The 20,801-nt window shown below is 54.1% G+C and overlaps 2 protein-coding genes across 3 annotated transcripts; one reads left to right on the top strand and one right to left on the bottom strand.

Moving 5' to 3' along the window:
• Window positions 1–379: 379 nt before the first annotated feature.
• LOC138824331 (cation channel sperm-associated protein 1-like) lies at window positions 380–17,730 on the top strand. Of its 2 annotated transcripts, XM_070018145.1 has the most exons (12): window positions 380–1,440; window positions 3,502–3,714; window positions 4,652–4,765; window positions 4,879–5,032; window positions 5,938–6,029; window positions 6,624–6,767; window positions 6,917–6,980; window positions 7,124–7,196; window positions 7,295–7,355; window positions 9,982–10,057; window positions 12,873–12,987; window positions 13,124–13,245. In XM_070018145.1, the coding sequence occupies exons 1-12, from the start codon at window positions 435–437 to the stop codon at window positions 13,148–13,150; spliced, it is 2,139 nt and encodes a 712-aa protein (XP_069874246.1). In that variant the 5' UTR covers window positions 380–434; the 3' UTR covers window positions 13,151–13,245. The 2 variants fall into 2 exon arrangements, with proteins under 2 accessions (XP_069874246.1, XP_069874247.1); XM_070018146.1 differs by lacking the exons at window positions 12,873–12,987; window positions 13,124–13,245 and adding an exon at window positions 17,637–17,730.
• On the bottom strand, window positions 15,952–17,962 carry LOC138824332 (cystatin-M-like). The gene is made up of 3 exons (XM_070018147.1): window positions 17,691–17,962; window positions 17,188–17,313; window positions 15,952–16,134 (listed from the first exon to the last, which is right to left on the bottom strand). The coding sequence occupies exons 1-3, from the start codon at window positions 17,928–17,930 to the stop codon at window positions 16,051–16,053; spliced, it is 450 nt and encodes a 149-aa protein (XP_069874248.1). The 5' UTR covers window positions 17,931–17,962; the 3' UTR covers window positions 15,952–16,050.
• Window positions 17,963–20,801: the final 2,839 nt, after the last annotated feature.

The raw sequence follows: 20,801 nt of genomic DNA, 5'->3' as shown, positions 1-20,801 counted from the left end.
TCTTTCACAAAAGGTGCGCACTCTACCACTTGAGCCACAGCGCCACTCCGGTTTTCTGGTGGTTTATTGGAGATGAGTGTCCTGGACTTTCCTGCCCAGGCTGGCTTTGAACTGCGATCCTCAGATCTCAGCCTCCTGGGTAGCTAGGATTACAGGTGTGAGCTAGCTTCAAACTCGGAGCCTTCCATCTCAGCCTCCAGCCCCCCGACCCCCAGGTAGCTAAGGTCATAGGTGTGATTCCCTCCTCCCCCCACCCCAGCGCCTGGCTGGCAACAACGTCCAAGCAAGCAGGTGACATCACAGGGCGGAGTTCCAAGAACTCCGAGTGTGGCCGCGGCCATCCAGCCCGGCTTCGAAGAGAAGAGAAACCAGAGAGAGGACCTCTCGACGCCCCGCTCCGGAGCTCTCGGGGCTCCGGAGTCCCCCACGTCGTCATGGACCAATCCCCCAAGGCTGCGGACGCCTCGGCTCGGCCTCAGCGCCCGTCAGTGCATACCGGCAGCTTCCTCGGGGTGCAGGACCCCGCCGTCAGGGCCCACCCTGGTGGCGGCCTGAGCCCCAGCTCCGGCCTCGACCTTCGCCTCCCGAGCAGGGTGTCCCCCACAGGGTTCTTGGGAGGGCCCCACGTGGGGCCCCCCGTAGGGATCCTCCACCACGCCCAGCACCCCGAGACCTCGCCAGACACGGGGCCCCAGCCCCACGGCAGAGCGCCCCACCACGGGCATGGGCATGGCGCGCACCACCACCCGAGCGAGCCCGGCGTCCCGAGCGCGTCCCACCACGGGCATGGGCATGGCGCGCCCCACCACCCGGGTGAGGCCGGCGCCCCGCCCCACCACGGGCATGGGCATGGCGCGCCCCACCACCCGGGCGAGCCAGGCGCCCCGCCCCACCACGGGCATGGGCATGGTGCGCCCCACCACCCGGGCGAGCCCGGCGCCCCGCCCCACCACGGGCATGGGCATGGCGCGCCCCACCACCCGGGCGAGCCCGGTGCCCCGCCCCACCACGGGCATGGCGCGCCCCACCACCCGGGCGAGCCCGGCGCCCCGCCCCACCACGGCCGGCCGCACCAAGGCGCGCCCCGCCACCACGGGACACCCCACCATCGCGCCGAGGAGCACCCCCCAGACGGGGAACCCCAAGCCAAGGAGGAGGCCGGCCGCGAAGGGTTCCACGCCAAGCTGCCGTCCAGAGAACGGCCTGCCATCAGCCAGGCCGCCATCAGCCAGGCCGCCATCAGCCAGGCCTTCCTGCCGAGGGCCCACCCCAGCATGACGCCCTCGGCCATGCGCTTCAGAGATTCCCTCCACAGCGCCGGCCCGTCCCGCGTGACCATCCTGTCCCGCTCTTCCCGGAGCTCCAGCAAAGTCCACCCCCAGTTCACCACCAAGGAATCAGAAACCTGGCAGGACGAGGAGAAGATTCACAAGCGCAAATGTGAGGGTTTGCCAGCCCCTCCCTCCCCATCCCACCCCACTTCTTAGTGTCTAGCCCAGATTCGTCCAGACTTAATCCAGGCCCAGACTTCAGTCAGCCCCAGCTGCCGTCAAATCAGGATCCTCAGATACCAGCTTCCTGAGTAGCTAGGATTATACACATTGAGCCACTATCTTGTGGTAATTTTTCCTTCCTTCCTTCCTTCCTTCCTTCCTCTCTCTCTCTCTCTCTCTTTCTCTCTCTCTCTCTCTCTCTCTCTCTCTTTCTTTCTTTCTTTCATGATACACCATGACCAGCTTATTGATTAACATGGAGATTATACTTCTGTCCAAGCTGGCTTTGAGCAGAGATCCTCATGATCTCTACCTCCTGAGCAGCTGGAACTAAAGGCACATGCCACTGTACATTCCCTCTCTCTATTCCTCCCTCCTTCCTTCCTTGCTTTTTCCCCCTTCTTTCCGGTTTTTCTTCTTTTTGTGCTGGTAGAGGAGCCGACACTCAGGTCCCTTCACTTTTCCCCTCAAGGCACAGGTCCACTTCAAACTTCTTGGTGGTTAATTAGAGATAAGAGTTTCATAGATGCAGGGCACTGGTGGCTCATGCCTGTAATCCTAGTTACTCAGGAGGCTGAGATCTGAGGATCACAGTTCAAAGCCAACCCAGGCAGGAAAGTCTGTGAGACTCTTATCTCCAATTAACCACTACAAAAAAGAAACAGGAAAAAAAAAGTAGCTCAGGGACAGCGCTCAGGTACTGAGTTTAAGCCCCATGAGAGTCTCCATAGACTTTCCTGCCCAGGCTGGCTTCAAATTGTATACCTCAGATCTCAGCCTCTTAGTGGCCAAGATTACAGGTTTGAACCACTGATCCCTGACCCATCCTTTACTTTTTTTTTTTCTTTTTTTTGCTTATGTGATACTGAGGAATCGAACCCAGGGCCTCATGCATGCAAGGCAAGCACTCTACCACTGAGCCACCTTCCCAGCCCCCATCCTTTACTTTTTGAATCTTGCCCCTCTGCAAGCCATGAGTTACATGTTTGGTCACTGCTTTATTCACACATTCACTTCTGAAATACCAAGATTTGTCTCGTGTGCGTGCCTGGCCTATGCAGGCCCTGGGATCACAAGGAGGAACTGGCACAGTCCCTACCTGCAGGGGTTCTAGGCTGCATGAGGTCCATCAATCACAGACAATCCTGTGCTAGGGGCTTGATATCCTCCACATCAAAACATTATTTCTGGGGACTCTGTATCCACATGTCCTCCACTAAATGGCGGGCTGCTGAGGACAGAGCCAGGAGTCAGTACCTTAATGGCTGTTACACAGTCCCCCAGTTCCTCGTAGTCCAACAAATATGGCAACAGTCCCATGAACAAGCAGAGACAGGCAAGTGATGGGCATGAGAAAAGAAGCCAGGAAGAACAAAGAAAGAGGAAAGGGAGGGCTCACCAGGAGGCTGGGGGTGGTCAGGAGAGGCTGGCTGGCCTTGTGTCACTTAACATGAGCACAACACAGAGAGATCCAGGACCAGGCATTTCAGAATCCACTCAATCCCAAACAAGCCAGCCACCGGTGGCCCACACCTGTCATCCTAGCTACTCAGGAGGCTGAGATCTGAGGATCATGGTTCAAAGCCAGCCTAGACAGCAAAGTCCTGTAGATTCTTAAATTCAATGAACCACCAAAGGATATCTGTGTCTCAAGAGGTAGAATGCCAGGCTTGAGCAAAAAAGCTAAGGGACAATGCCCAGACCCCAAGTTCAAGCCCCATTACCAGCACACACACACACACACACACACACACACACACACACGTGTGCTCACTCTCTCTCACACACACAAGCATGCACACATGCGCACACACACACACACACACAATCCCAAACAAGTTGGCCTCCAAACCAGAACAGGACTAGCACAGGGTGATACTAATGTGAGACCAGCAGGTCAGTAGGCAAGATGTTGATGAGCCCCACATCTGGTCTGAGAAGGTGCCTTCAGTTCCTAAACCCCTTCCCCCATACCTGCACAAACTTGACTTTTTGTCCCCTGTTACAGTGGGCAGGATCCCACGGATCCACAAGAAGATTTACGGTGGGAGTCTCGTCCAACAGATATTGGATAAAATATGCGCTATCCTGGGGACCCTGCGGATTATGATTCGGTCATTGACCTACTCCCTGGCCTTTGAAACAATCATCTTCCTTTTTGTCTGCCTTAACACCATCATGCTGGTAGCTCAGACCTTTGCTGAACTTGAGATCCGGGGTGGTAAGAGTCAGGGGCCCCTGTTCCTATGGAAAAGCCATTGATGTGGTCCCTGAGCCTGAGCTAATGATGGTCAATTTTCATAGCCTGATCCTCACCCCTGGGACATCAGTAACTCCCAGTGTTAGCAGAGATGAGGCTCAGGTCAGCCAGATGGGCACTGGAAGTTTGCGGTTCATGGATGCAGCCACCAGGTGGTGCACCTGCTCTAAATATGTTCTGGGTGGGAAAGGTTCTGGGACCTTTGCCTGCCTTAGGGGCCAAAAGACCCCTAGGAAACCCTGAAGTAATCAAAGTAAAATTCTTTGGGGCCAAGTGTGGTGGTTAATGCCTGTAGTCTCAGTGACTCATATGGCAGAAATAAGTAGGAGACACTATTTGAAAAACAAAAAATAGGTCTAAAGTTTCAGCTCAAGTGGTAGAGTATTTGCCTGCCAAGTTCAAGGCTCTGAGTTCAAACTCCACAAAAAAAAAAAAAAAAAAAAAAAAAAAAGCCAGATGTTAGTGGCTCATGCCTGTCATCCTAACTGTACAGGAGGCTGAGATCTGAGGATCACAGCTAACAGCCAGCCTCAATGGTAAAGTCCATGAGACACTTATCTTCAAATTAACTACCAAAAAGCTGGTAAGTGGAGCTGTGGCTCAAATGGTAGAGCTCTAGCCTTGAGCAAAATAAGTGCAGAGACAGAGTCCAGGCCTGAGTTCAAGCCCTAGGATCAGACACATACACTTACACACGTGTGTGCACGCACACAGAGTCTAGGGAGCAGAACCTGCCATGTGCAGACAACAAAACTAAGGTAGAGAGTGGTTAAGTCACAGCCATTTACGGGAGAGTCTCTGTATTTGGATCTTTGGGCGATCCCCCTGGGAAGGGGAAGTGGGGGGGTGGTCATGGGATGCTACAGCAGCTCTAAGCAAGTCCCTGGTGTCTCCACAGAGTGGTACTTTTTGGTCTTCGACAGTATTTTCCTCTGCATCTACGTCTTAGAAGCCCTGCTCAAGATCATTGCCCTGGGCCTGGAGTATTTCATTGATCCCTGGAACAATCTGGGTGGGTGGGGCTGAGAATGTAAAGGGGGGGGCTGAACTATGTGGGGTCTCCCTTCAGTGTGGGTTAGGGGTTCAATAGATCCCTCCCCACTCAGGTACCCTCTTTACCCCCAGACTTCTTCATCATGATCATGGCAGTGCTGGAATTCGTGTTTATACAGATCAATTCCCTCACCTACTCCTTCTACAACCACAGCATCTTCCGTATCCTCAAGGTCTTCAAGAGCCTGCGGGCTCTGCGGGCCCTCCGGGTCTTAAGGAGACTCAGGTTTGTACAGCCAAGGTTGTTCTCCCTGAGTGAGGAAAGGGGGACAAAAAGCCCAGGCACCAGGAGCTCAAGCCTGTAATCCTAGCTATGCAGGGGAGTGAGATCTGAGGATCACAGTTTGAAGTCAGCAGGGGGGAAGGAAAGTCCATAAGACTCTTATTAGGAAAACACAGGAGAAAGGAAAAGGAAAAAAACAGACTCGGGCCCCAACAGGCTAGGACTGTTTATTGAGGCACAGCAAGGGGGGACAACAAACTTTCCAGTAGGTATGGAGGTTGTGTAAGGAGGTGGGGTTGGAATTGGGCTTTTATGGGGTCTGAGAAAGGAGACAGAGGTTATTGAAAAGGCTATTAGGGCTGGAAGATGGGGGGTGGGGAGGCATTCAGTTAGGCCCACCATGCAATGTTGACAGCCAGGCTGAAGTTGGATTGCCCTGCCCACACCTCAAGACATCAGCACATACCTGGGGTCTTGCCTGACTTCCATATGCACCTGGGATAATAGAGTGGGAGTCAGTCCTTCAACTCTAACCTCCAATTAACCACCAAAAAGTTGGACGTGGAGCTGTGGCTCAAGTGGTACAGTGCCAGCCTTGAGTGAGAAGAGACAGCCCACAGGCCTTGAGTTCAAATCCCAAGTACCAGCACCAAAAAAAAAAATAGGGAGGGAGGGACCAAGGGACGGATGAATACAGCCCTGTTTCCAAGGAATCCAATGATGAGGGTGAGGAGTTCCAGCCTTCACCTGGCTTTTAATAAACCTAATCTGGGATCCACGGCTGGGATTAATGTCTTGGTTTTCCAGGGAAGGGCTAGGACTTGCTAAATTACCAGCAAATCATGGGTCCCCAGCCTTCCCCCCACACACACACACTGTTTCAGCCTCTTTTTTACCTCTGCCCACAGCATCCTGACCAGTCTCCACGAAGTGACAGGGACCCTGGCCCGAACCTTGCCATCGATCACCGCCATCCTAATCCTCATGTTTACCTGCCTCTGTATCCCCAGCAGGGAGGCAGAGGGCGGAGCGGGTCCACGAGGGTCTGGGGCAGCGGGCGGAGCCTGGGGTGGGGCGGGGCCACGAGGGGCTGAGACAGCGGGCGGAGCCTGGGGGTGGGGCCGGGGCAGGAGGGGCTGAGGCAGCGGGCGGAGCCTGGGGCAGGGCGGGGCCACGAGGGGCTGAGACAGAGAGCGGAGCCTGGGGTGGGGCGGGGCCACGAGGGGCTGAGACAGAGAGCGGAGCCTGGGGTGGGGCCGGGGCAGGAGGGGCTGAGACAGCGGGCGGAGCCTGGGGTGGGGCCGGGGCAGGAGGGGCTGAGACAGCGGGCGGAGCCTGGGGTGGGGCGGGGCCACGAGGGGCTGAGGCAGCGGGCGGAGCCTGGGGCGGGGCGGGGCCACGAGGGGCTGAGACAGCGGGCGGAGCCTGCAGGGCGGGGCCACGAGGGGCTGAGACAGCGGGCGGAGCCTGGGGTGGGGCCGGGGCAGGAGGGGCTGAGGCAGCGGGCGGAGCCTGGGGTGGGGCCGGGGCAGGAGGCGGGGCGGGAGGCCAAGGTGGGATGGGAGCCTGGTTTGGCCCTGAACTGCCTGCCCAGTCCTCTTCTCTGTGGTTCTCCGGGCTCTGTTCCGCCATTCGGACCCCAAGCGTTTCCAGAGCATCTTAACCACCATCTTCACCCTCTTTACCCTGCTCACCCTGGATGACTGGTCCCTCATCTATTTGGACAGTCGGGCCCAGGGTGAGTGGCTGGCAAGAGTCAGGCCGGGTGGGCAGACTCTGAAGGCCTTAGCTACCCATCTTCTGCAATGCGAGGGTTGAGGCCTACTGGAAGGGGTGTGGCAGGCGGAGGAGAGCTGGTGGCTTCACCCTTGTCTCCTCCTCCCTCAGGTGCCTGGTACATCATCCCCATTCTCATGATCTACATCATCATCCAGTACTTCATCTTCCTCAAGTGAGAACCCCACTTTGCTGCCCAGCCTTTCCCCCCTAATGCGCTCCCCACCCCCACCCCCTGCCCGCTGAACTCAAGGGCAGTTACAGGACTTCTCCTCTGGCATCTCCTTTGAGAGTACCCCACTGTCCCCCCTTCTCCAGCCTGGTGATTGCGGTCCTAGTGGATAACTTCCAGATGGCTCTACTCAGAAACTTAGAGAAAGTGAAGCAGGAGGTACTAGGGAGGGAGGAGAGGTGGCATAAAAAGCTAGTGCTCCAGGACTGGAAGAAAAGAGTTCCAGCAGGACTAGAGCCTTTCCCTCCTTGTCCCAGAAAGCTGCCCAGATCCATGAGAAGCTGCTGGACGACTCCCTGACAGAGCTTAAACAAGCAGGTACCTGCCCTGCCCCCCCCCCCTCCTCTCAGCCTCCCTCCACAGCCTGGCACCAAATCACAGGCTCAGTTATTAAGCACTGGAATCTGAAATTCAAGAAGACACTCTAAGTTTGGAACCTTGGTGCAAAGGATTTCAGGACAATCCTGCAAAAGCCAATTCATCATCAATTTCTTTTTTGGGGGGTCAGTAGTGGGGCTTGAACACTGGGGGCCTGGGCGCTGTCCCTCAGCTCTTCAGCTCAACACTAGTGCTCTACCACTTGAACCACAGCACCACTTCCGGTTTTCTGAGTGGTTTATTAGAGATAAGAGAGTCACCAACTTTTCCTGCCCAGGCTGGCTTTGAACCGAGATCCTCAGATCTCAGTCTCCTGAGTAGCTAGGATTACAGGCATGAGCCATGAGTATATTTCTTTTTGGATAATGTCATCCCTTCCTTTCCTTTCCTCCATTTCCCCCCAATCATTAATTCTTTTCTTTTTTTAATTGTGAAAATACTGTAAAGAAGGGTTACAATTACATGGGCAAGATAATGAGTACATTTCTTTTCTTTTTTTTGGGGGGGGGGTCTGGTCATGGGGCCTGAACTCTGGGCCTGGGCACTGTCTCTTAGCTCTTCAGCTCAAGGCTAGCGCTCTACCACCTAAGCCAGAGCGCCACTTCTGGCTTTTTTCTTTTTGCTTATGTGGTGCTGAGGGATGGAACCCAGGAACTCATGCATGCAAGGCAAGTGCTCTACCACTGAGCCACCAATGAGTACATTTCTTATCAAGCATTGTAGCCTCCTCCTTTGTTTCCCCTTCCCATCCCTTCCAATCCTCCCCCCACCCCCCAACCCAATCCTCCCCTCCCACCTAATCAATTCTTGAAAGACACATTTAGAAAATAACTATCTTGTACAATTATGATTCACCAAATCTCCATTTCTGTAATAACAGAAAGTTCATAGCAGCTGGGCTTCAGCAGATCAAGTAAAATCCCATAAATGAACCTTCTCCGTTCTGATTGGATCATGCACCTAATTTTGAACTAATCACTGCAGGCTGTGATTGGCCAGGCTGTAGTCTGTCATGTGATCTCAGAACTGAGGGTGGGACATGGTCCCAATTAGACATCATGCACTGAACCTGGGAGGTGGTGGTTCCTCTGAAAAACTAGAATAGCTAGGGAGTAGAACAGTAGAACATTTGCCTAACATGCAGGAGGTCCTAGATTCTATCCTCAGCTCCACAAAAATTATATGGCTAGTGCCAGTGACATGCACTTGTCATCTCAGTTATTTGGGGGGGGGGGGGGCCTGAGATCAGAGGACCATGATTCTAGGCCAGCCTGAGCAGAAAAGTCTTCAAGACTCCATTTCAACAGAAAAAGCTGAGTGTGGTGATATGTATCTATCATCTCTGCTATAGCAGAAGTAAGCAATACACAGACAGAGCTGGGCAATGGTGGCTCATGCCTATAACCTTACCTACTCAGGAGGCTGAGATCTGAGGATAGCAGTTCAAAGCTGGCCCAGGCAGGAAAGTACATGACCAGGACTGACACACACAGAAAAAGGCAGATTAAAGCCCAGACCTATGCAGAAAGCAAAACCTTATCCTTATCTTAAAAATATGCCGGGGGGGGGGGGGGGCCTGGGAAGGTGGCTCAGTGGTAGAGCGCTTGCCTTGCATGCATGAGGCCCTGGGTTCGATTCCTCAGCACCACATAAGCAAAAAAGAAAAAAAAAAAAGCCAGAAGTGGCGCTGTGGCTCAAGTGGTAGAATGCTAGCCTTGAGGCTGAAGAGCTGAGGGACAGCACCCAGGCCCAGAGTTCAGGCCCCATGACTGGACCCAAAAACAACAACAACAACAACAACAACAACAAAAAAGAGTTTAAAGCTCAGAGTTCTAGGCCCCACTATCAGCACCATAAAAAAAAAAGGGGGGGGGGCTGGGAAGGTGGCTCAGTGATAGAGCGCTTGCCTTGCATGCATGAGGCCCTGGGTTCGATTCCTCAGCACCACATAAACAGAAAATAAAAGCTGGAAGTGGTGCTGTGGCTGAAGAGCTGAGGGACAGCGCCCAGGCCCAGAGTTCAGGCCCCACGACCAGATCCCCCCCCCCCCAAAAAAAGGGCAAGATGCATGACTCAGAGCCAGGCCCCAGTGGCTCATCTCTGTAATCCTAGCTACACAGGAGGCTGAGATCTGAGGATTGTGGTTCAAAGCCAGCCTGGGCAGGAAAGGCTACGAAACTCTTATTTCCAATAAACCACCAGAAAACTGGAAGTTGTGCCATAGCTCAAGTAGTAGAGCACTAGCTTTGAGCTGAAAAGCTGAGGGACAGCGCTCAGGCCGAGTTCAAGCCCCATGATGGACAAAAAAGCGATGCATAACTCAGAGGTAGAGCACATGCTTAGCAAGTGTAAGGCACTGAGTACTACCAAAAATAATAATATTAACTTATCAAACTAAGGGAATAGATAAATGAAAGAACAAAGTCACTACCCATTCCATGCTTGAAGATATGACCTGTTTAGCACATGTTGGATGGAAAATCCCTTAAGGCAGCCTTATGCCTGACATATGGGGTTCTTGTTCCCCCTCAAAACCTGACACACCTCCCTCTCTCTCTCCATGCAGAAAATGAAGAAATCAAGAATTCAATTGCCTTGGGAAAGGAGTTCATTGAGAGAAAGTTCGGGACCATGACAGAGAAGTGAGGAGTCCAAAGGAAGGGGAGGCCTAAGGCTGGAGGTCTGGGGGTTCTCACAGGACAGTGGCTGAGCTGGGAGGGAATGGGATGTTGTTTAACTCTCTGGAAACAGAGTGGAGCATTGAGGCCTTTGCCCATGCCAACAAGTGGGGCATTAGACCATGGGTGGCCCATGGCAGGGCAGGGCAGGGCCCAACTTTAAGAAAACAGGACTCCAAGTGGCCCTCCCTGATGGACCAGCCCAGAAGACCAAGGGGAATCTTGACTGAAGATGGAAATTGGAAGTCAGCAGGGGCAGACAAATCTGTGAGATTCTTCAATTAACCACCAAAAAGCCAGAAGTGAGGCTGTGGCTCAAGTGGTAGAGCACCAGCTTTGAGTAAAAAAGTGAAGGGAAGGCCCTAGGAGTGTGTGGCTTAGTGGTAGAGTGCTTGCCTAGCATGTATGAAGGTCCTAGGTTTGATTCCTCAGTACCACATACACAGAAAAAGCTGGAAGTGGCGCTATGGCTCAAGTAGTAGAGTGCTAACCTTAAGCAAAAGCAGCTCAGGGACAGTGCCCAGACCAGAGAGAGAGAGAGAGAGAGAGAGAGAGAGAGAGAGCGAGCGCAGATGGCAGATAACAGCTAGGTGGGTAGACAAGAGTGGGGGATTGTAGCAGAACATTTTGGGCATAAACCTGGCAGCTAGATGATTAACCCCCTTGCTGTTTATTCTAGCGCTCCATCTGTGTGTCTAGGGTCCTTGGCATGGCCTCTGCTTCCTGGCTCTCAACCTCTACTCCTGTGAAGTCTTTCTGGAAACTGTCTGTAAACTGAGCCCTTCTCATCCTGTCCAATCTGGCTTCAGCCTGGCTCCCACAGAGCATGTTGGCAGAGCACTGGCATCCTCTGGGCTCTGCTCACCCTGAGAGTCCAGGCTCTGCGGACTGGCCTGCAGGGCCTTCGTGATCAGTCTGTGCTAGCCTCCATTGTGCCACGCTCCACACAACCCTGCTTTGTTTACATCTCCCAAACACGGCACATGGCTTCCAACCTCCAGGCCTTTGGCCTTCTCTGTGAGGGTTGTCCAGTCTCAGGTGACAGGAGTGAAGAAAGGCCATTCCTGTTTGCTTCACTTCTTGGGGCCTCCTCTGCTCCATCTCTTTGTTCTAGCACCTGGGACACCACCCTGTTCTAGCTCTTTTCTCTTTTCTCTGGGTGCATGGTTCTCCACTGCTCAACTTCACTGAGAACAATCTTTGTTTTCTTTTTTTTTCCTGGTCTGAACTCTGGGCCTGGGTACTGTCCCTCAGTTCTTCAGCTGAAGGCGAGCACTCTACCACTTGAGCCACAGCGCCACTACTGGTTTTCTGAGTGGCTTATTAGAGATAAGAGTCTCATGGATTTTTCCTGCCTGGGCTGGCTTTGAACCTCGATCCTCAGATCTCAGCCTTCTGAGTAGCTAGAATTACAGACTTGAGCCACCAGCACCTGGTAACATACATATTATCTCTCTCTCTCTCTCTCTCTCTCTCTCTCTCTCTCTCTCTCTCTCTCTCTCTCTCTCTCTCTCTCTCTCGGTCTTTTTTTTTTTTTTTTGGTGGAAGGCAGACTTGAACTTGGTACCTTACACTTTCACTCATTGGCTAGCGCTCTACTAACTGAGACATGCTTCCAACCCAGGAATATTTTTCTCTTCTGAGTCTAAGCTCCTGCCATAGTTTCCTCTCACTGACACTTTCCATCCCCTCACTCCCTGAAGCAGGCTTTTCTGAAGCCTGCCCCGGCCTTCGGGGAGTGACAAGGCGCTGCTGGGTGGAGCACTGAGCCCCACCTGGCAACCCCTCTCACGTGCTCGTGTTAGCTCCATGCTGCTCCTACCAGGAGCCCTCCAGGCCCCAGCACGGGGTGTGACTTCCCTCTTGGGAGCCTTGAGCACCCCATGTTTATACTATGTATTGTGCATGGGTGGCTGTCTGGATCTGAGGGGTGAGGCATCTTAGTCATCTTTTATGTCCTTGGCATTCCTTGCTCATTGTTTCCATGGTAGTTGGCGGGTAGATTGATAAGATCTAATGGGTTGGTGGATGGGTAGGGTGGTGAGTGAATGAGTGGGGGGTGGGTGGGTGTTTACGTGGGTGACTGAGTGCCCAGTATGGCAAGGGCCACACCTTGCCCATGGGTGGGTGGCTCTAGAGAAGAGCAAGTGGGTGAGTACAGGTAGGAGCAGTGGTGGGATTGGTGAGTGAATTGATATAGGTAGGCAGACGGTTGAGTGGTCCATGTACAGAGAATGGGGCAGGCAGATGGGTAGAAGGAGGAATGAGTGATTGGAAGGGTAAAGAGTTAAAGGGTAAAGAGTCAGCCACCAGTGGACCATGCCTTTAATCCTAGATACTCAAGAGACTGAGATCTGAGGATCAGGTCTTGAAGCCAGCCTGGGCAGAAAAGTCTATGAGACTCTTATCTCTAATTAACCATCAAAGAGATTAGCACTCCCCTTGTGAGTTTGCACTCTACCACTTTGGTAGAGTGCTATTTGGTAGAGTGCTAGCCTTGAGCACAAAAGTCAAGAATAGAGTCCAGGTTTTGAGTTCAAACCCCAGGCAGTACCAACATGCACGCGCGCGCACACACACACACCAGTTAATGCCAGAGCCTCCATGGTACAGGCAGACATGGGGACCTTGTCAGGTGTTGGGAAGGAGACATGTGAGAAATGGAGGTCTAGGGGGATGGAAGTTTTAGAGGCAGACTGGCACAAAGAGCCATGGAAGGCTCTGGAGGCCCAGAGGGCACCGAGGCAGCCAGCCTAGCCCTTGCGTCTGCCCCATGTAGGCAGCAGGCGCTCCAGTTCCAGTTCCTGCAGCTGGTGGCTGCAGTGGAGCAGCATCAGCAGAAGTTCCGTTCCCAGGCGTCTGTCATAGATGAGATTGTCGACATTGCCTTTGAGGTGCTGCCTGCAGGGCCTGGGAGGGAAGCTGGGGAGAGGGGCTTCTTGGAGGATTCCTGCCCAGAAGTGGCAAGCCACAGGTGGTGTTAAGTGCTGGTACCTATTTATTCCGCCTCCTGTCCAACCTCTCCCACAGGCTGGAGAAGAGGACTTCACTCAGTGACCCTGCAAAGTGCCACCAGATACAGAAAGACAAGCAAGCAAGCTGCCCGTCAGGGTGGAAGGGGACTGCTGGAATGATTGTCTGGGCCCTGTATAGCTGGGGTCTCAACAGAGTTTTTTAAACCCTCAGTGGCTCTGTGTCCTCACTGGCTGGGCCAAAGCACAATGCAAAGGAATTTCTACCCCTGTGCACAAATCATGTCTAAAAGGTTGTTCTTTTGTTTTAGTCAGTCACGGGGCTTGAACTCTGGGCCTGGGCACTGTCCCTCAGCTCTTCAGCTTAAGGTGAGCGCTCTACCACTTGAGCCACAGTGCCACTTCTGGTTTTCTGGTAGTTTATTGGAGATAAGTCTCATGGACTTGCCTGCCTAGGCTGGCTTTGAACCACGATCCTCAGATCTCAGCCTCCTGAGTAGCTAGGATGACAGGCATAAGCCACCTGCGCCCAGCTTATTCTTTCTCTCTTTCTTCTTCTTCTTTTTTTTTTTTTTTTTGTATCTGTACTGATACTGGGGCTTGAACTCAGGGCCAGGATGCTTTCCTTTAGCTTTGCCACTCAAGACTAGTGCTTTACACTTGAACCGCAGCTCCACTTCCAGCTTTTTTGTGGTTAACTGGAGAGAAGAGTCTCTCCGACTTTCCTTTCTGAGCTGGCTTTGAACAGTAATCCTCAGATCTCAGCCTCCTGAGTGGCTAGGATTACAGGTGTGACTTATGGCACTGGACCAAAGGGGCTTTTCTTGACTCTCCTCTGGCCTCACCAGGGCCCAGCATCCTAGCTCCCATCCAGCAATGCATTAGCCACAGTTAGAGAATGATACAGAAATGGGGCTGGGCTCCAGCACTGGCAACACTGCTGGGGGACAGAGCAGGAAGTACCCCACTTAGGGGAGGAAGGCTTAGTTAGCCCAACAGTCAGGAGAAAAACAGGCTGGATAGCTCCAGACTGTCAGGGCTCGGGGGCTCAGTGATCTCCAGGAATGGGGCTCAGCACTCAGGAACTTGGGCCACCAGCCTGGCTATTCTAGGACTTCTGAGGAGTCCACCATCTATAAGCTGGCATCCTGTCCAGCCAGGTAGCGGCCTGTGTTGGGTCCTACAGACTTGGTACTGAGTCAAGTTTAAACCCACACTTGGCTGGAGAGAGACTTTATCCAGGGATTGGTGGGTGGGGGCAGGGGAAGGGGGGCTTTCACCATCTATAACTATCTCACCCTGAGTGGAGGTCCATCCAGGGTGCAGTGCAGGCTGGAGGGACTCTGGAGTGGAGGCTCTGGAGTTTGACCAGCACCCTTACCCCACCCTGTGGGCTGTGCCAGAGAGTGAGCAAGCCAAGCTCCAGGACTTCAGAATAGTGACAGCTACTCTCCTCCTTGGCTTGGCCAGGAATAGATTGTACAGGAAATGCCATCTGGAATTTGGCCATCGATTCCAGGGGTGGAGAAGCCACTCGGCAGACATCTCTGGCCCCGTTTGAGCCCTGGCATCACAGTCATTCAACAAGTATTTCCTGCTACCCAAGCCTGCGTCAGCCACATGCCTGAACCTCCTGTTTGATGGCACCTGGGAGCCCTTCCAAGCAGCAGGGTGGGCTACCTGAGCTGCCATAGGCTGGGAAGTTCTAGAAGGGTTGCCGCCTGTGTTTCTGTCAAATACAGCCCCTCAGCTCCTCAGGCTTCCAGGTTGGATTAGATTTTTCTACCTCTCGATTCCCAGCCTAATAAGGACTTCCGGGTCAGCAGGAGGGCCGGCTATTGCTCATCAGATCACAGTATTGGGTGGAGGCAGGCGGCACAGTGGGGTGTGAGGCCTGCCTTAGAAGAAAGGGACAAGGGGAGGTGCGGCCCAGATCCAGGCAATCTCCTCGTCCTCTGTGGTCAGCCTGGGTCCCAATGGGCAACACTAACTGCTCAAGACACCTGCTTTCTGCATCCTGTCCTAGATGTGGGCGTGGCAGGGGTGGTGTTGGAACAATTCTGAGGTGCAACCCATGACTCTTTGTATGTCTGGGAACTGTGTAGTCTCCCTAGGGTGCACTACTTCTGTGTTTGGCCTGGGCTCCTGCATTGCTAGGAGGGACTTGAGGGTGTTTTTCTGGCCATGCTGGTGGTGTCTGGAAGCATCTGCACATTGTGTCTGTGTGTGTTGTACAAGGGATGCTGCATCTGTCTTCTCGAAGGAGTATGAAGTGAGGTCCCTCCCCCTATCAGAACCACCCTTCTTCCTTCCTGTGGCAGCAGATCAGATTTGTGTCCTCTGGGAATAGGTCCAACTCCTTCCAGGGTCAGGCATTTTGGGGGAGTCGTTGTGATGCGTGGCCCACAGTGAGAAGGGCAATGACCCAGCCTTGCCTCCTGACTTCTTGGCCTTATAGGGGCTGTTCATTCCCCTCCTGTCATCACAGGCACAGCAGTGTTTGTGGGCTCAGAGTTCAGTGCCCCTACCTGCACCCAAACTGCTCCAGGGTGCCGAGAGGAACAGGGCACAGGCTCCCCTTGAGAGCGCTCATGGCATGTGCACCAGCTAATGTGAGCATGGTCTCTCTCTGGTGCTTTGTCTCTGAGACTATTGGGGGTCTCTGGCTGTGTTGAGGGATGCTGGGGGTTTGTCTCTCTGTGATGTGGAGTGTTGTGGAGGCTCCAGATTTTGGGCACTGATCCCTGTTCCCTCAGTACTGTCTGGGCTGGTACAACAGAAACTGGCATGGGTGCCCTGTTAGTTGGGGTGCTGAGGGCCTCTAGGAGGGGCAGAGTGGTGAGGATGGGGAGAGGTGAAGCAGATAAAAGAAACCAGTGCAAGAAGCAATGCTGATTATTTATTTAGCGACTTGTCCCCGGCCCTAAGGTGCCATGCGTGCTGTGCCACTCCCACCCAGCCCTGCCGCTGCCACTCGGGGGTCTGTTAAATCTGAGCACAGTTTTGCTTTAGAAGCTGAGAAGAGTTCTTCCAGGGAACTTGGAGGATCTCAAATTCACAGCGCAGCTTCTGCAGACAGAGAATGATGGACAAGCAAGGGTGAGCCTGGCCCCTGTCTCCTTCCAGCAGCCAGACCTCAGCCTGCCTTATTGCTCTGGGGCCAGAGATGGGCAGTTGGTGACTCAAAAGACTTGAAATCACCAGGCACTGGTGGCTCATGCCTGTAATCCTAGCTACTCAAGGGAATGATCTGAGAATCGAGGTTCAAAGCCAGCCCAGCAGGAAAGTCCATGTGACTCATCTCTAATGAACACCAAAGACAAAAACTAGAAGTGGCGCTGTGGCTCAAGTGGTAGAGCGCTAGCCTTGAGCTGAAGAGCTGAGGGACAGCGCCCAGGCCCAGAGTTCAGACCCCACAACTGGACCCCCCCCAAAAAAAAAAAGACTTGGAATCCAGCCGGGCCTGTGGCTCACACCTGTAATCCTAGCTACTCAGGAGGCTGAGGTCTGAGAATCACCATTCAAAGCCAGCCTGGGCAGGAAAGTCTAGGAGACTCCAATAAACCACTCAGAAAACCTGAAGTGGAGCTGTGGCTTAAGTGGTAGAGTGCTAGCCTTGAGCTGAAGCGCTAAGGGACAGTGCCCAGGCTGAGTTGAATCCCCTCGACCAAAACAAATAACAAACCTGGAATCTAGCCTGGCACTGATGCCTCATGCCTGTAGTTCTAGCTATTCAGGAGGCTGAGATCTGAGGATAAATCTTGAAGCCAGCCTGGGCAGGAAATTTCCTAAGACTCTCTAACCACCAGAAAGCTGGAAGTGGAGCTGTGGCTCAAGTGGTAGAACCCTAGCCTTGAGCCAAAAAATTCAGGAACAGTGCTCAGGCCCCAAGTTCAAGTCCCAGTAGCAGCACAATCAAATAAACATAAGACATGGAACCTGATGGCCAAAGCTAGATCCTACCTGAACCAGAGCTCCAGCCTCCTCCACCCTGAACCCCACACTGGCCTGAGGCTGGGCAGGCTCAGCCAGGTCTCTGCCTGACCAACTCTACCAACTCAGGATGGCCGAGTTGTGAGCCTCACGCTCTCTGCAAGCCAGGGCTGGGGGCAGTGCTGTTACCTCCTGGTGCACTCCTGTAGCCAGGGGACAGGTGTTGAGGTCCACGCCACTTGTGTAGACCATGCTCTTCCTGCACTCTGTGCTCTCCATGTCCACCGTCAGGTAGTACTTGATGCCAGTTACTATCTGAGGGCAGGGCCAGGCAGGTCAGGGGTGCTGGCAGCCAAGCCTGGGCAGCTGCCCTGCCCCCCACCTCTTTCCAGGGTCTCCCAAATGCCCCAGGGACCTGCAGGGCTCTGGGGGTGGGGGTGGGGTCTGTAGGAGAGGCCTGGGCCAAGAAGGAGGCTGAGATCTGCCCCTGGGTAACACCTTCCTGCAGCCCAGGCAGACATAGAGGGGCCCCCTGGTGCCCCTTGGCTTCTCCCTCTGCCCCCATCTCAGGGACCCTCAGGAAAGGAAAGGGATGCTTGGTGCTCCTTGTGGAATTTGGCATTCATTTGCATTTTCAGGCCTTCTATGGAAGGTGTTGCCCAGGGCGCCCCCTGCCCCGCCTCAGCCCGCACCTGTCTCTCGGCCTTGACGATGTTCGTGTCCCGGAAGTAGAGGACGCTATTGCTGTCCATGTTGTAGGTGGCCACGGCCATCTGTGCCACCTTCTGCACCTGCGGGTCCTGGGGGGACACAGTCCGGCGTTCCCCGGTCCTGCGGCCCCGGAATTCAGCGCGGGCATCGGGGGACAGGGTGAGGAGGCAGAACGCCAGCAGCGCTAAGCCCATCGCCAGCGGGAGGTGTGGACGCGCCATGGCCCCAGTGCGGAGCCCAGCTGGGCCGAGTCCCTTTTACCGCTGCCGGCCCCGCCCTGCCCGCCCCCGCCCGCCCCGCCCCCGCCCGGCGAGCCTGCTGGAGCCGCGGCCGAGGTGGCCTGGCCATCCGCCCCCAGCCCCGCCCGAGGCCCGCAGAACCCAGGCGCCCAGGCCTGAGGACCCCAGGGCGCTGCGTGCGCTGGGGCCCCGGAGAGCGGACAGCGACGACGCCCCAGCAGCAAGCGCGCTCTACGGACAGCTCACACTGCCCCTCTGCTCACAGCGCTGGGGTTGAACTCACCATTTCCAGCCTCTGTGTGACCTAGGAAAGCCTGTTTCCTTTTCTGAAACATGGGTGTTAAGAGGATTTAATGAACTGACATGGTGAAGGGCTCCGGGGGAGATACCACCCCCTGCCAGAGCCAGCACCAGTCACTGCAGCCCTCTGCCCTCCCCTACCCCCCAGGGGAAGCCATTACTAATGCACCTGCTTTACAGGGAAGGGCCTGGCACAGAACCACAGCTGCTAACTCGAAACTGCCCCGGCAGTGTATGGGCCCAGCTGGGACAGGATGGGAATCGGCTGGGGTGTCTCGCTAGCTGCCAACCTGGGCAACTGGCCGTCTACCTCCCAGCTCAGTGCCCTCACCTGGAAGAGGCGACACTCCTTGCCCCCTGAGGTGGTTCTGTCATTGACACCTGCAGCCTGTGCTACCTATAGGTCCCCGGGCAGGTGCTAGCATCTCCCCCTCCTCAACATACCAGCCCCAGACAGTGACAGTGACTTCTAGACCAAAGAGAAGCCACTGGCAGCCCCATTCGCCACCCTGCTCAGCTCAGCTGTGGAAAATAACTGCCGCCACCTTGGGATTGGGAGGAAAGGGTGACAGATGTGTTGTAGGTACAGGTAACTGTGCAAAAGGGACACATTCCACTTTGTAGGAGAGCTGGCCCAAGCTTGACTTGCTGAGGAAACGCCAGACAAGCAGAGACCCTGCATTGAGGAGCGTAGGTAGGGGGAGAGTAAGAGGCACAGGTCTGCTCACAGGGTGCCATGTCAGCTGTACCCCCAAACAGCCAGGAACCCTCGTGGGGCTCTTGGAGCTCTGCTCACTCTCCCATCATGGGCTCTATCACGGTCACACTTACCTCCTATGACACTCAAAAACTAAACAACTAGCGTGGCTCCACTTCTAATCACTAGAAGCAGAGTCCCGAGGGGGACAGGGGTCTGGAGTCTACTTGTCATTACTCTGTACCCGTGCCAGTGAGTCTTTGCTACTATGATCTAGCAATTTCCAAGGCCTGCAGTTTTGCTGTCGCCCACAGTACCCTCTCCTGCTCTTGGCCCAGTGGGCCTTGATGCCCCGGGCAGGCCCTTAATATCTTTTCCAAGATCAGGCCTTCTAGGGCCTCCTTGCTCCTTCCAGAATGTTTTCAGGGGCTGGGAAGATGGGTCAGTGGTAGAGTGCTTGCCTTGCATGCTTGAGTCCCTGGGTTCAATTCCTCAGCACCACATAAGCAAAAAGAAAAAAGCCGGAAGTGGCGCTGTGACTCAAGTGGTAGAGCGCTAGCCTTGAGCTGAAGAGCTGAGGGACAGCACCCAGACCCAGAGTTCAGGCCCCACAACTGGACCAAAACAAAACAAAACAAAAACAGAATGTTTTCAGCTAGGCTCCCTTTCCCTGTCATAGCACATTCTGGAATGGAGACCTTATGGGAAGAACACCTGTGACCCAACAGTGATTAACAGACACCTGGTCTCTGGTGGTGACTCCATGGAGGAGTTACCCTACGTGCCCTCAGCGGCAGTGGAACCGTCCCAGCCCTGCACCCCGGGTGGGAGGACACAGAGCTCAGGGCAGCGGCAGTAAAGGAACTTGCAGTTGGCTCTTCAGTCAGTAATGATACAGGAGGCATGTACCAAGGGGCAAACTGGAGTCCAAGACCATGAGCAGCTTCAGTGTGCCTTCCACGCCACCTGGCCAGTTGCCTGGCAGGGTTGAAAAGGTGTTTTGTTCTCTGTATGTCTATGCAGCTTCCCCCTGCTCCCTACTCAGGGGCAGCAGAATCCTGGGGTTAGCTCACCTCAAGCTCCAGGACAGATCTGAGCACTGAGAATTAGAGCAGATGAGAGTCAGGCTCTAGCTGGGAACAAGGCTCACCCTTGTTTCAGGCTAGCAGGTGTCCAGGCCCAACTTGCTGGGCCTGTGGACACACTAGATAACCCGACTCTTGCCCGCTATAGCAGCACCCAGGCCTTGGTCCCTTTAGCAGGCTGGCTGAGTTGGAGCTGGACCTCTGAGAGGTCATTCTGTCACATGTACAATCTACATGCCCTTTGTCCCCTGGTGCCCCAGGGCTGCCCCAGGAACTTGTGTGGGATGCAATGTGGAGCCCAGATAAAGAGTTCAAGGCCTGCCATCCTGCTCCAAGAGAAATACAAGAAAGTACACTCCCTTGTTTGTTTGTTTCTCTGTCTTTGGGAAGGGGGTAAAGTGGACATAGAAATGGAGGGACAAAGGGTGAACAAATACAGCAGTGGTATTTACTAGACACTATGTTGAAAATGAACTCTACAACTTTGTGGGTAGAGGCAGGAGGGAAAGACTGGGAGAGAGTGAGGGAAGGGACAGAATTGTTCAAAAAGAAATATACTTATTACCTGACTTATGTAACTGTAGCCCCTCTGTACAATATCTTTATAACAATAAAAAGAAAGACAGCAGGTTCTAAACCCTTTAAGACAAAGGATTTCAGTAAAGCCATTAAAAACAAAACAAAAACAAAAACAGGGCTGGGAAGGTGGCTCAGTGGTAGAGTGTTTGCCTTGCATGCATGAGGCCCTGGGTTCGATTCCTCAGTACCACA

Source organism: Dipodomys merriami, unplaced genomic scaffold (assembly GCF_024711535.1).
Source record: "Dipodomys merriami isolate MVZ:Mamm:240054 unplaced genomic scaffold, mDipMer1.0.p SCAF_128, whole genome shotgun sequence".
Classification (NCBI taxonomy): domain Eukaryota; kingdom Metazoa; phylum Chordata; class Mammalia; order Rodentia; family Heteromyidae; genus Dipodomys; species Dipodomys merriami.
Note: the sequence above shows the minus strand (reverse complement) of the source record. Positions and strands in the feature narration are given on the sequence as shown.

What these genes read in the sequence shown, in the direction of transcription:
- LOC138824331 (XM_070018145.1), top strand. Translation starts at nt 435, where the DNA reads ATGGACCAATCCCCCAAGGCTGCGGACGCCTCGGCTCGGCCTCAGCGC. An exon ending in CAGTACTTCATCTTCCTCAA is followed by an intron (nt 6,981 to 7,123) that starts GTGAGAACCCCA and finishes CCCCTTCTCCAG; the next exon opens with CCTGGTGATTGCGGTCCTAG. An exon ending in TAGAGAAAGTGAAGCAGGAG is followed by an intron (nt 7,197 to 7,294) that starts GTACTAGGGAGG and finishes TCCTTGTCCCAG; the next exon opens with AAAGCTGCCCAGATCCATGA.
- LOC138824332 (XM_070018147.1), bottom strand. Translation starts at nt 17,930, where the DNA reads ATGGCGCGTCCACACCTCCCGCTGGCGATGGGCTTAGCGCTGCTGGCG. An exon ending in TCGTCAAGGCCGAGAGACAG is followed by an intron (nt 17,314 to 17,690) that starts GTGCGGGCTGAG and finishes CCCTGCCCTCAG; the next exon opens with ATAGTAACTGGCATCAAGTA. An exon ending in CTACAGGAGTGCACCAGGAG is followed by an intron (nt 16,135 to 17,187) that starts GTAACAGCACTG and finishes CTCTGTCTGCAG; the next exon opens with AAGCTGCGCTGTGAATTTGA.